General features: G+C 47.2%; 3 protein-coding genes across 10 annotated transcripts in view; all 3 read left to right on the top strand.

The window, feature by feature from the left end:
• The window catches only part of CPEB1 (cytoplasmic polyadenylation element binding protein 1), a 96,667-nt gene extending 94,672 nt beyond the window's left edge, over nucleotides 1-1,995 (top strand). For all 8 annotated transcript variants that reach the window (XM_057544568.1, XM_007194275.2, XM_057544569.1 and 5 more), the window contains one exon: nucleotides 536-1,995. In XM_057544568.1, the coding sequence (XP_057400551.1) occupies nucleotides 536-646 (111 nt within the window). In that variant the 3' untranslated portion in view covers nucleotides 647-1,995. The remainder of the gene's footprint in view (nucleotides 1-535) is intronic.
• A 1,821-nt stretch (nucleotides 1,996-3,816) lies between these two features.
• On the top strand, nucleotides 3,817-7,301 carry RPS17 (ribosomal protein S17). The gene is made up of 5 exons (XM_007194277.3): nucleotides 3,817-3,956; nucleotides 4,242-4,393; nucleotides 4,984-5,089; nucleotides 5,553-5,618; nucleotides 7,174-7,301. The coding sequence occupies exons 1-5, from the start codon at nucleotides 3,954-3,956 to the stop codon at nucleotides 7,252-7,254; spliced, it is 408 nt and encodes a 135-aa protein (XP_007194339.1). The 5' UTR covers nucleotides 3,817-3,953; the 3' UTR covers nucleotides 7,255-7,301.
• Nucleotides 7,302-11,745: 4,444 nt separating this feature from the next.
• LOC103013038 (dual specificity protein phosphatase 22) lies at nucleotides 11,746-12,539 on the top strand. Its single transcript, XM_028161991.2, is given in 2 exon segments — nucleotides 11,746-12,152; nucleotides 12,155-12,539. Coding segments are annotated over 2 exon segments (552 nt in total). The 5' UTR covers nucleotides 11,746-11,812; the 3' UTR covers nucleotides 12,367-12,539.
• The last annotated feature ends 1,045 nt before the right edge of the window (nucleotides 12,540-13,584 follow it).

Genomic DNA, 13,584 nt, shown 5'->3' on the forward strand with positions numbered 1-13,584 from the left:
TGATCCCCATTTTTAGATAATTGCTTAGAAGTTAGTGGCTTGCCTGGGCTTACACAGCCAGCGGGAGTGTGGGCCTGGGACTGAGGTGTAGTGCCCAGTGACCTCTCCTCACTTAGTGTGACGAGGAAGCCGTGCTGCCCGGCATTAGGATCCGGAGTCACTGTCTTTAAGTGTTCTCCATGTTAGCAGGCGTGTGCTACAGCTGCTCCATAGGAGGTGGGAAGGGCAGGGGACTGGAAGAGTAGCTGTGGTGCTAAGAGGAGATGAGGGAAGCTGGCACAGTCTCTACACAATAGGAGCCCAGCATGCTGGATTAAGTCTGGACACCCTTAGAAACAGGCAGTGGATTTGCCATGGTTTGGTCAGGCCTCTGTTGGGGATGAGAGGGATCCCCAGGACCATCTCTTCTAACCCCACAGAGGCCATCGGGAATCCCCCACTCCCTCTCGGGCAGAGCAGGCAGCTCATGCAGCTGCCCCCCTGGCTGGTGCTGACACAGGCCTGGCTTCTCTCTGTTTTTCTCCACTCCACCCAGGTGTGCTTCAAGTACTTCTGCCGGAGCTGCTGGCACTGGCGGCACAGCATGGAGGGCCTGCGCCACCACAGCCCCCTGATGCGGAACCAGAAGAACCGAGATTCCAGCTAGAGGAGCTGGCCTTGCCCAGTGGCCTGTGGCGCCTGAGGCTGGCAGGTCAGGCAGTAGCCTGTACCACCCTGCCACTGGCCACCAGGGAGCTGGCTTCCCGAGGACAAGGGAAAATCGTAGTCACCTTTGCACTTGCTGAATCTGTCTTTGTTTCTGCACTAATTAATGCACAATGAGTTTTGTCGGGTTTTGTTTTCAGGGGGTGTACCAGGGCAAGGACCCTCAGGCTCACCCTCCAAGCGACTCTGTAGTTTTCCCAGATTTTAGTTCCTCATTTTGCCGATGAAAAGCAAAAAAGAACTACGTGTCTAGAAGGTATTGACACGATGCCTACATTTAGGTTTATTTATTAAAAGCGCTTTTTTACATTCCTTGCAATACTGATGGTGATGATGTGCAGGTCTCATTGGTTTCATTCTTGCAGTTGCCATACAGTGCCTTTCCATTTATTTAACCCCCACCTGAACGGCATAAACTGAGTGTTCAGCTGGTGTTTTTTACTGTAAACAACAAGGAGACTTTGCTCTTCATTTAAACCAAAATCATATTTCATATTTTACGCTCGAGGGTTTTTACCGGTTCCTTTTTACACTCCTTAAAACAGTTTTTAAGTCGTTTGGAACAAGAGATTTTTTTTTCTTTCCTGGCAGCTTTTAACATTATAGCAAATTTGTGTCTGGGGACTGCTGGTCACTGTTTCTCACAGTTGCAAATCAAGGCATTTGCAACCAAGAAAAAAAAATTTTTTTTGGATTTGAAACTGGACCGGATAAACGGTGTTTGAGTGGCTGCTGTATATAGTTTTAAATGGTTTATTGCACCTTCTTAAGTTGCACTTATGTGGGGGGGGGGAGGGTTGATAGAAGTTTTTAATCACAAAGTCACAGGACTTTTTTCTTTTGTAACTGAGCTAAAAAGGGCTGCTTTTTGGTGGGGGCAGATGAAGGCTCACAGGAGCCCTTTCTCTCAGAGGGGACAAGTACCCTTCCCTTATTTCTTTCATTTGAGAAATGTATGAAGCAACAGTTGCAGTTGACGAAATGCTACTGGAATTTGAAAACTTGACTTCTTCTTTTCTTTTTTTTTTTTTTAAAAAAAAAAAACAAAACGACTTGCCCCTCTTTGGGAAGCTGTGTGCCAAAGAACCAGTGTCATAACCCCCCCTCCTCCCTCCTGCTGAGCTGACGTTGCATTGTTGCATATCCCAGCTACTCTGTGGGTTTTGTGAAGCTGTGTGTGAAGTCTCTACCTCATTGTAGTATATGCAGGCAAGACTGCACTCTCCTACAGATGTGTGGAGTAAGCTGTGGTGTAGTTTTTTTGGCACATAATAAACACGTTGCAGCAGAGTTCTGGTTTTGTCTCTGTGTCTGAGCTGTGGGAAAAAGGGGGCAGTGGGACACCAAGATTCCAGAGTAAAAACCCACATTTCCTTGGATCTTCTGTGATGAGATTCCAGCCCAGGTTGATAGTGGGGCCATGTGGGGACTTGCCCCTGTAAGTCCTTCTTGGTCACTTCCGTGGTCAAATGCACCTCGGAGGTGCCTCTCTGGTAAGTGGGTACCTCTAGTCCAGGTATGTAAAAAGCCCTCACAAATAAACTTCTTGGGGCTCCTCTTCTCATAATCCTAGACTCAGCTTGGAGGAACTGGAAGCATAGCTCCCCAGAGGTCGGCACGAGCCACTTGTTCTCAGCTTCTCCTGTAAGCCTCAGAGCTGATTCTTCTTGGGAGGCTTCCTATCTCTTGGAGTCACCTGTGCTGACCCAGTTCTTTACTGAGTGGGAGTAAATTTTTGCTGTTCTTCAGGACTATCATCTGGACTCTTTCTCACAGGCAGGATCCCAGGGTTTGTGAAAGGGTCTGCTGCTGATTTTTTCAGGTAGGTTGTGCCTGGGCCCAGCTGCTGGAGTGATCTTTGGAAGATTCCATTTTAGTCTGCGGTGGAGGGAGCCCTGCACACTGAAGCCTCCGTTCCGTGAGAGGTGCAAGAAGTCACTGTCATAGGGGGTGGGGAGTCCCTTCAGCCAAGAATGAGAGGCCTCATCTTTCCCTTGAGGCCTGACTGGCAGCAGCATAGTTTGAAGCCTGCTGGTAAAGTAAACTGCATCTCTCTTGAAGCAGAGTCTTGACTCTCCCTTTTGGTGTCCTGGTCTGTCCTATCCTATTCAGAGAGTCATCTCTTCTCCCCTTCGGTCCCTCTCTTGTCCAGGTGCTACTTTCAGGGCAAAGGCTTCCTGTCCTTCAGCCTTCCATTCTCAGTCAGTTCAGAGACTGACTGGACTGTCCAAGGTGACCAGGAGTTGAGTTGGGGGATGAAGCACAGCCTGGTGCCCCTTAACTCATCCAAACTGGGCAGCCCAGTCTTTTAAGTCAGGTGGGGGCCTGGAACCCACTTAAGCAAAGTTGGAGATAAGGAGCAGGGCACTCCCGAGGCTAATGAGGCCACCAGGGGTAGCCTGTGCTGGTGGCCTCAGAAGGACCTGGTTTGTGGATGGGTACAGCAGGAACAGCATTAAGACGGTGGTGGTCAGAGAGAGTGCCTCAGCTGGGAGCACTCTACAGGTGAACTGGGCCTTTCACTTAAACATTTGAGAACTTGCTTTGTGCTGGGGCACTGTTCAAGGCAAAACAGCCATACTGTCATGGAACTCATCCCTAGCTGAGAAAATTGAGACAAGTGACTGTGACGTGCTAAGAAATACTAGAGCAACTTTAAAAGGATAGCAATGCTAAAAAAATGATAAAAGGATAGCAGTGTTACTTTGTATAAATTGGAGGGAAAGCTCCTCTGATAAGGTGTCGTTTGAGCAAAGACTGAAGAAGTGAGATAATTCTCTCCCAGTTGTACCTGTGTCTCCACCAGGCTAGACACAAGTCTGTGACCCATGGGATTGGGTGGGGATCCTGTGCACGGCGCCATCCCCTACTTCCTCACTTTTCCGCTTTCCCCCCTTCCCGATGGCTCTTAAGCCTTCATCCCTCTCCCCAGCATGTGTGGGAGAGATGCGCCGCTCTTAGTCTAGGGCACTTAATGGGTGATCTAACCACTGAAGAAGGGTCTAGAGAGACCTGCGTAAGACCACCCTAGGTGGGGCAGGGCGGGGCGGGTCAGCCACTCGCCACGCCCACTGGGTGGCGATTGGCCATTCATACTTCCGTTCCATTCCGCCCCGCCCCGCTAGGGGTCGCTGTGCTGCGCTACAGTGGGCTCAGCGCATCTCAAACTAGGCGGAAGCGGCTTTCTGGCCTGCGCTTTATAGGCCTCTCTTGTGTTTCCTGTTTCCTTTTACCAAGGACCCGCCGACATGGTAGGTGTTTTTGTCTCCAAGCTGGTACCCCTGACAATCGTTCTCCATCCGCCGCTTTGCGCGGCCCCCAGCCCGCGAGGAGGGGCGCAGTACCCTGTGAGGCCGAAGCCTCCGTGGGCCGCTGGCTTCCGCGTTGACCCCGCGCTCCAGCACTGCCCGGCCGGCCTTCTCCCCTCCTGGGCTCAGACCCAGCCCACGAACCCCGCTCCGGTCAGGGCGTGACGCCGCGCAGTTCCCTGGAGGGGGTTCCTGAGTCGCGAGTGACCATGTGTTCTCCACCCGCAGGGCCGCGTTCGCACCAAAACCGTGAAGAAGGCGGCCCGGGTCATCATTGAGAAGTACTACACGCGCCTGGGCAACGACTTCCACACCAACAAGCGCGTGTGCGAGGAGATCGCCATCATTCCCAGCAAGAAGCTCCGCAACAAGATCGCAGGGTGAGTTCAGTCGGCGCTTGGCCTCCAGGGCCTGCTGGGAGACGGAGAGCCGTGGCCCCGCGGGTGGGTCGTGGGAGCTGGGTTAGCACGAGTCTCCCGCTGCTCCGAGAAGAGCGCTGCAGGTGTGCCTTTGCCGGGTTTCTTGGTGGGGTTGTCTTATGTTCGCGTTGTATTTGGCGGTTTGACTGGCGGTGGCGCTTGGACGAGGTTAGCCACAGTCGACTTCTGGAAGACTAACGTTAAGTAAGGGCGTACGTGATTTAATGCTAACTTATGTAAATTGGAATTCGAAAGAAAGAAAATGAAGGCTGGGAGGAGGGGTCGTGAAGGTTTGTTGGGAATACTTGATAGCTTTGAAAGCGAATTTGAATAGAGAGGATGTGCGACACCAAAGGGACAGGCATGCCTAGGTAAGCGGAGCTGCGTGTGGAGGTTTTGTGTGTGTAGGAGGTTCAGAGTCGGGGCCTCCAAGGTGGTGAATCCTCTCCCTTCTCACTGCGGGAAGAGAACTAAAACTCCTACATACACATCCAGACGTTCTGGGTACCAGTGGGAGCCAGTGTGTGTTCTTGGGCATTTGTACTTTGTAGCTATGTCACACATCTGATGAAGCGGATTCAGAGAGGCCCAGTGAGAGGTATCTCCATCAAGCTGCAGGAGGAGGAGAGAGAGAGGAGAGATAATTACGTGCCTGAGGTAAACTTTCTGGGTCTTATTCTGGATCTCTTGTTCATCCTGAAAGATAAAGCAGGTTTCTGAGAACTGTTTCAGGTACCTGGTTTTCAAAGAGACCTCAGCTGAGTCTCCAGATACCCCTTGACCAGCTGTAGGTGCCTGCCTGTATGTTAGCTTCTGTTCTAACCTGTTGGGATAATGTAAGTCCATTCTGTTTTATACATGAGAGCCTTTTAATGATGTTTGTTCGGTGACTTATGTCTTCTGGTTTGATTATTTGCCCTAGCATAGTATTCCTGAAGTATAAACCCAATCTTAAGGTTATCTAAATACTGAATTCGTGGGATCCTATTGTATCCTCTCTATGCCACCCATCCCCGCCCCCCACCCCCTTTTTTTGTCCCTCATTTAAGAATCTTGGAGAAAAGGCAGGGAAGGTGAGAGATACCTCATTGCTATTTGGGGCCTGCCTTGTTCCTTCTAGGTCTCAGCCCTGGATCAGGAAATCATTGAAGTAGATCCTGACACTAAGGAAATGCTGAAGCTCTTGGTAAGTGTTTGCTGAATTCCTAAAGTAGGGCTTCCCTGGTCACCAACCATCAGGAGCTTTATACTATACTATGGGTAATACCTCTAGGTAACACTTACTGAGTCATTAAAATATATTAGGTAATTTCACCGTTTCTATATGGTGTTTCCCTTTTCCTCAGTATGTCCTATGAGGCACATCCTGTTATTTACATTTTATAGATGATGAAATGGTAACTTCAAGGCTAGTAGGTGGCAGGGATAGGAATCCATCCACCCTTCTAACCACTAACCTAGACTGCCTCCAAAGTAGGTTTAGCTAGTAATTGAAGGTTCAGTTTGCCCTCCACACGAGGACAACTCCCAAATCCAGTGGCTGTTCTCCCAGGACTTTCAGAGCACTCCTTCTCTCAGTTCCTTCTGTTCTCTTCTCGATTTTGTGGCTGGCTTCTAACATTTACCCCCTTGGTCCCATCCCTAGTTCTCTTTTCAGTCTGCCTGCTTACTTCTGTGTCTGTATGCTAACCACTCAAATGAGCTGTGGTCTTATTTCCAGTTGCTAACTGGGGACTACTTCGGTAGTTCAGCTGTCTTCAATACAATTTGATAAGTGTGTCTTCTGTGACATATCTTAGTACTTTAGCAGTTTGGTGAAAGCATGAGCTTCAAAGTCCAGGAGGCAGTTGGTGATTTAGAGCAAATTTATTTTTCCTTTTTATGATCATGAAACGTCTAAGACGTTCAAAAAGATAATGAATAGAGTGAACTCCCATATACTACCCCCTAGTCTCAGAAAAACATAACCAGTACAGCTAAAGCCTGCTACAGATCATTTTCTCCTGAAATACTACTCTGGAATGCATCTTTTTAGTTTCAACTGTAAAATTGGTTTTTGAGGATAAAATGAGGAATTAAGTTCTGGTTATATGGTGGGCCCTTGGGTTCTTTTTTTTTACATCTTTATTGGAGTATAATTGCTTTACAATAGTGTGTTAGTTTCTGCTTTATAACAAAGTGAATCAGCTATACATATGCTCTTGGGTTCTTTGCACTTAGATTGAGCCACCTTAAAGGCAGGCCCTGACCTTGTCCTACCACTACTCTACCCGGGCCCTTCACAAATGTTGATTGCATAAGTGATGCCTCCTACCTGAGGGCTGGCCCTGGAAATGAAGTGGCACTGTATATGCCTTAGAGTAGTGATTCTCAAAGGGACAGATTTTGCACCCCCCAGGGAACATTTGGTAATAGCTGGACTCATTTTTGGTTGTCACAGCTAGGGGATACTAGCAGACATTAGTGGATAGAGTCCAGGGATGCTGTTAAATGTCTTAAAGTGCACAGGACAGCTCCTTCATGGCTGACTGTGGAGGATCCTTCAGATCGCAGGTAGACCCCCTACAGAGTTTATTGCTCTGGGGTGGGGAGGAGAAGGCTCTCTTGGTTTTCTGCAGGGTCCCACCAATCTGACCCCAAGGTTGTGGAGGCTGACAAAAGCATAGCCTAATGGTGGTGCCGGGGCTCGGGACACAGATCTCACCAGTACAGCCACACTAAGCCCCTTTTTATTGTTCCAGGACTTTGGCAGTCTGTCCAACCTGCAGGTCACTCAGCCTACAGTTGGGATGAATTTCAAAACACCACGTGGAGCCGTTTGAATCTTTCTGCTGTGCTGTAATATTTTCAATAAACCTCGGACAACAACCGTGCCTGTGTCATCTGTGGGGTTGGGTGCCGGTGGAGCTAAGGGCAGGAATTCTTTCTCAAGGGAGAAGTATCCTGAAGAAGAGCGGTCTGCAGTGTGACGCACCTGTAAGTGGCCTATGGGCAGTGCCCATACAGATTATGGATGTATTAGGAGGCCTGAGTCTGGACACCTGCATCACTGCTTTGGTTGCCAGCTCTACCCTTCTTGGTCCTCACAGGCCCTGAGCACGCACTCTGGCTTCAGACAAAAGTCAGGAGATGCCTTTCCCTCCTCACCCTGTATGCCCGCATGTTTGCGCTTCAGCCTCTTCTGAGTACATGCAGTTTGGGTTAATGAACCTGCCCATCTTGAAAGGGTAACGCTCCTCACGTGTGTGAGGGTTGGGCTTTCTGTGGGTGGGAGATAGGATGGGTGTGGAGGCCATTACCTGGAGCATAGGAGATTGAGTGTGAATGGATGTGTGGGGGAGGATCAGTGAAACACAAGGGGATGTGTCAGTTCAAGGGAGGCCGAGCTCACTAGGTGGATCCCACTGGGTGGATCCCGGGTGGGTGGATCTGAGCTTGGGGAGCTGCTGAGGCTGTGGGTCCAACTCTGTTGTGGAGAGTGCTGGGTTGGGCTGGTCCCTGCTGAGCAGTGGGAGGACAGCTTGCAGCACAGGCTCCTCTGCTTGACTGTCCTGGGCTGAGCTGGGCCTCTGTGTACGTGTACATGTCAAGATCTCTGCAAGGTAGTGGCAGGACCTAGGTCAGTCTGGCTCTCCATTGATCCTTGCACATCTGGTTCTGTCAGGCAGATATGTGCAGCAAACATCCTAAAAATGTGTATTGTAGCAATACAAAAATTGTAACAATTTTGATACAATTTCAAACTTGAAAAATTGCAAGAATATATAGCACAAAGAACTTTAAATACTCTTACCCGACCTCAGCTCACATTTTGCCCCAATTGCTTTATATTCTGTCTCTATACACTTTTTTTCTGATCCATTAGGATCAAGTTAGAGATGGGCCCTTTTGTTCCAAATATTTTATTGTCAGTTTGCTAAGAACAAGCATAACCGCAGATCAATAATCATAATCGGGAAATCTAACATTGATATGATACTGTTACCTAATCCATAGTCCATTATAAAATTTTGCCAATTTTCCCAATAATATCTTCCATAGTTTTCTTTGCTGGTTCAGAATCCATCCCAGAATTACATCTAGTTCTCATGTCCTTCAGCTTTCTTTCCATGTCTGTCTTTGAAAAGTATTGGCTGATTTTGTAGAATGTCCTTCAATTTGGGTTTGATGTCGGCTCACAATTAGATTTAATTGAGCTTTTTTCTGTAGGAATACAGATGGTCCCTGACTTAAAATGGTTCGATTTAAGATTTTTTGATTTTAGGATGGTGTGAAAGTGATACGTATTCAGTGGATATTACTTCAAATACGGAATTTTGATCTTTTCCCAGGCTAGTAATACATGGTAGGGCTCATGATTCTGGGCGGTGGCAGTGAGCCACAGCCCCTAGTCAGCTATGTGATCTCAAAGGTAAACACCCAATACACTTAACTATTCTGTACCCATACAAACATTGTTTCACTTTCAGTACAGTGTTCAATATGTGAGATACCCAGTACTTTATTATAAAATGGGCTTTGTGTTAGATGACTTTGCCTAACTGTAGGCTAATGTGTTAGCACATTAAAAATAGCCTCAGCTAAGCTATGATGTTCAGTAGGTTGTATATTAAATGTATTTTTGACTTAGGGTATTTTCAATTTATGATGGGTTTATTGCAACATAACCCCATCATAAGTCAAGGAAGATGTGTACCACAGAAGCGATACTGTGTACTTGATGGATCATATTGGGAGGCACAGAATACTTGGTGAGTTTTAGTGATGTTTACTTTGAGCACTTGGATTAAGGGGCATCTGTCAAGTTTCTCCACTGTAAGTTGTAAAGAGGTATTTCTAGGCTAAATATCCTGTTCTTCAACTTTTCACTCACTAGTTATAGCATCTATTAATATTTTAACTCCATTATTACCTTTATATTTATTAGTATTGTACAGTAAGGAAAAGCTTTCTCTTAAAACTTTTTCTTTCCATTTTTTGGTGTGGAGTCGGGCATTCTCAGCAAATACTCTTGCCTTCTAAATACAGCTCCGTATAAAGAAGCCTTTCTTCTTGGTTTTTGGTATCAATGATGAGGAAAGGGGTGGGCTTTCTGTATGGGGGGAGAAATTAGAGCTGGGTTAAAATTACCAATGGGTAAGAAAATTAACAAAATGCCAAACCAGCAACAAGGCCGTTTGCTGTGACGTTTGCCACACTCGCCCACTAGGAGGCAGTGTCATTGCTATTCTACATCTGCCTGGCTCCTCTACCTCTAAGGCCCTGTGCTCTAGATAACTTAGATGAGGGATGGGAAGGGTCGGGGGAGGAGGAGGAAGCCGACTTGGGCCACATGAAGAAGCTGTTTTATCCTCCCATCAGTGTCGAGGCCTCTCTAGGCCTTAGTTCTTTCATCTGTAAAATAAGACCTGAGCTCGTTAGAACTTCCTGTGGAGCTTGTTAAAAGCAGGTGGCCAGGCCCTGCCCCTGATTTGGGCCGTGATTTGTGCTTCAGGAGGTGGGTGGGGCCTGCGTGGGTGTTTTCACAGGTACTTGCTGGCAGTTCCAATCCCAGCTGGGTTTGGAAGTTGCCAGCTTAGCGTCTAGCTCTGGCTGGCCCTCGGTGCAGTCTCCCATGTTTGGGGTCAGCTAATGCTCTTCGCATAAAATAGACAAGAGATTCTTCTGCCTTCTGTGTCACAGACTCTGCTTCTTCAAGATTTGAAAGTGCCCCAGGAAAGTTTTGGAGGTAATTATCTTCTTTTTTTCTATATTGCCCTTAGTTGTGTTAAAGTATAATTTTCAACAAAGTGAAATGGCTCTCATACAGATGGATATAAAATGAACACATGTTAAGCATTTTTAAAAACTCAGAACTGAGATGTTACAGTCAGTTCAAAGGAGAAGTCAAGGACAAATTTGGAGTAAAAGAACGTTGAAATGAATTTATAAATGGACACAAGACTGACTTCCACAGGAGGGAAGTCAGCTGAACCTCTACCCAACAGAATTTATTTATTTGCATTTGTCTATAGATAAGAATTATTTGTATTATCAGGTATCTACAACTTACAGAGTTGTAAAATAGCTCTAAGGCAGTGAAAGGCGCAGAGCCTCTCTGTAGAATCCAAATCAGAACCCAGGTTGTTGCTCTTAACAGTTGAAGCACAAATTTTCCCCTCTATCTGTAAATTCATATTCTCTGTATTGCCTATGTTGTTAATATTTTTAATTTTATTAGTATATAATTAATTATAGTTTTTCTCTCATAATTAGGAAAACTCCATGTTATGTGTCATTTTAAATGTTACATTTGTTTTCTTTTCTAAATTAAACTTGTCAGATGTTTATTTTATCCATAGTTTCAAAGAACTAGCAGTTGGAGGTGTACCTTTCTTTTTACTTTACTTGAGGTTGCTGCTTTTCCTCATTAGATACTGGAAAAAAACAAACCACCGGATTCAATTGTGAGGAATGTGAGTAAAGCTCATTTTCTCTTTTTCAACTGCAGGGGTCAGCAAACTATGCGCAGCTGCCTGTTTCTGGGTAAGCCATGAACTAAGAATGGTTTTTCACTTTTCTAAATGCTTGAAAACAATAGCAACAACAAGAGGAGAATACTGTGGCCTGTGGAAACTATACAATTCAAATCAGTGTCTACGATACAGAGTTTCATTGGGATGCAGCCACATTCGTTTACAAATTGTAGATGGCTGTTTTCCTGATACACTGGCTGAATTAAATAGTTACCACAGAGACAGTACGTGGCAGTGTTACCACTTTGCAGTAGATTGCAGTTATACATTTATAACTCAATAGTGTTTTGAGGGCCATACCTATCACCATATCGTGACATTTAATTTTTAAAAAATTATTAGTGCATACTTAACGTTAAAAAAAAGAGAACCCCCCGCCCAGTCTCGGAACGCGCAGGGAGACGGCGGCCCGGGGCGGGGGTGCGCGTGCGCCCTGGGCCCGGGTCCCCGAGGAGCCATAATCCTGGAGGGACCCGCTCCCAGCAGTCATGTCCCTGCGCCCCGGCCCCCGGGAGACATAATCCCTGCGCCCCAGCCGGGCCCCTAGGAACCGTGTCCACAAGTCCCAGGGGCCGGCGTGGCAGGTGCCTGGCTCACTCCAGGAGGGGGCGGGCGCCGCGAGCCCCTTCCTGCAGGGGCGCCTGTGCCGCGGCCCGGCGGTCGGGGAGCCCGGGGGGCGCGGGGGACCAGGAGAGCAGTGGACAGAGAGGCCTGGGCGCCGCCGGTCCGTGTTGCTGTTTACGCTGCGGGCGCGCAGTGCCCCCTGCCCGCCCGCCCGCCCGCCCACCCGCTGCTCCCCCGCCTGCTCCAACATGCCCTCAGTGCGCCTGCCGCCGCGCCCCGGGCGCTAGACCGCGCGGCCGCCATGGGGAATGGGATGAACAAGATCCTGCCTGGCCTGTATATCGGCAACTTCAAAGATGCCAGAGATGCAGAGCAATTGAGCAAGAACAAGGTGACACACATTCTATCTGTGCACGACAGTGCCAGGCCAACATTGGAGGGGGTTAAATACCTGTGCATTCCAGCAGCGGATTCACCATATCAAAACCTGACAAGACATTTCAAAGAAAGTATTAAATTCATCCACGAGTGCAGTCTGCAAGGTGAGGGCTGCCTTGTTCACTGCCTGGCTGGCGTCTCCAGGAGCGTGACTCTGGTGGTTGCATACATCATGACGGTCACCGACTTCGGCTGGGAAGATGCGTGCGCACTGTGCGTGCGGGGAGGTCCTGTGCAAACCCCAACCTGGGCTTCCAGAGGCAGCTCCAGGAGTTTGACGAGCACCAGGTCCATCAGTTCCGCCAGTGGCTGAAGGAGGAGTACGGAGAGAGCCCTTTGCGGGATGCGGAAGAAGCCAGAGGCATTCTGGCCACCCCAGGGATTCTGAAGTACTGGGCCTCTCTCAGAAGACTGTAATGTACCTGAAATATTGCAAAGCCAGAGTTTAGGTGCTGCCCAGAAGAAAAGCAGCCAGAGTTCATTTTTCAGTGTCCAGAAGTAATTTGTGAACTCGCCTGCTTTCATTTTAAACAATACATATGCAATTGTGTCATCAAAAAAAAATAAAGAAAGAAAAAGAGAAAACTGGGCTTTAAATATTATGTTTTTAAGGTATGAGTAGCCCATTCATTAGGTAGGCAAGGGAAGCTGTTTACCAATGGTGAGTTAATTTCTCTGGAAGAAACGTGTGCAGAGTAAGTAAACTTATTTAAAACTATTAGCCTTTGGGTGAGAATGGTTGCTTAAAGGGGTGAGAATGGTTGCTTAAAGAGTTGAGAACAGGGCTTCCCTGGTGGCGCAGCGGTTGAGAATCTGCCTGCCAATGCAGGGGACACGGGTTCGAGCCCTGGTTTGGGAAGATCCCACATGCCGCGGAGCAACTGGGCCCGTGAGCCACAATTGCTGAGCCTGCGCGTCTGGAGCCTGTGCTCCGCAGCAAGAGAGGCCGCGATAGTGAGAGGCCCGCGCACCGCGATGAAGAGTGGCCCCCGCTTGCCGCAACTAGAGGAAGCCCTCGTACAGACACGAAGACCCAACACAGCCAAAAATAAATAAAATTATTAAAAAAAAAAAAAAAAAAAAAAAAAAGAGTTGAGAACATTGGGAGCAATATCAGTAGTCAATTCAAAACAAGGCAAATGATTTTGAATGGTTTTCCTTGGTTCTTGATGAGTCAACAAATGTTACCACTACTGCTTAGCTGTTTATGCAAGAGTCAATGCCAACTTTGAAGAGTCTAAAGAATTAGCCTCTAGAATAATCTGCATAGAACAACTACAGGTCAGAATATTTTTAAAGATGAGAAATCACTGATTCAGTATAACCTGAAGTGGGAATTGGCTGAGCTAATGTTACAGCTGATTTTGGTAGAAATACGTGCAGAGCAGAAAGGGCTTATTTGGACAGACTTCAAAGCTTGCAGAAATGTAAAGGGTTTAAAACCTGTGCTATTCATTATGTTACTCATTAATATGTATTCTGTAGAAAATATCTAAATCTGCCAATTATTGAACCAGTACTGTTAGCAGTGAATTTTACTCAGTCTCATAGAGTTAACCATCATCAGTTCCATGAATTTTGGTAGTTGTATTTAACTGTGGTAAAATTTTTTTTAACATATAACATAATACTTGT

This window comes from Balaenoptera acutorostrata, chromosome 3 (genome assembly GCF_949987535.1).
Source record: "Balaenoptera acutorostrata chromosome 3, mBalAcu1.1, whole genome shotgun sequence".
In the NCBI taxonomy this organism is placed as follows: domain Eukaryota; kingdom Metazoa; phylum Chordata; class Mammalia; order Artiodactyla; family Balaenopteridae; genus Balaenoptera; species Balaenoptera acutorostrata.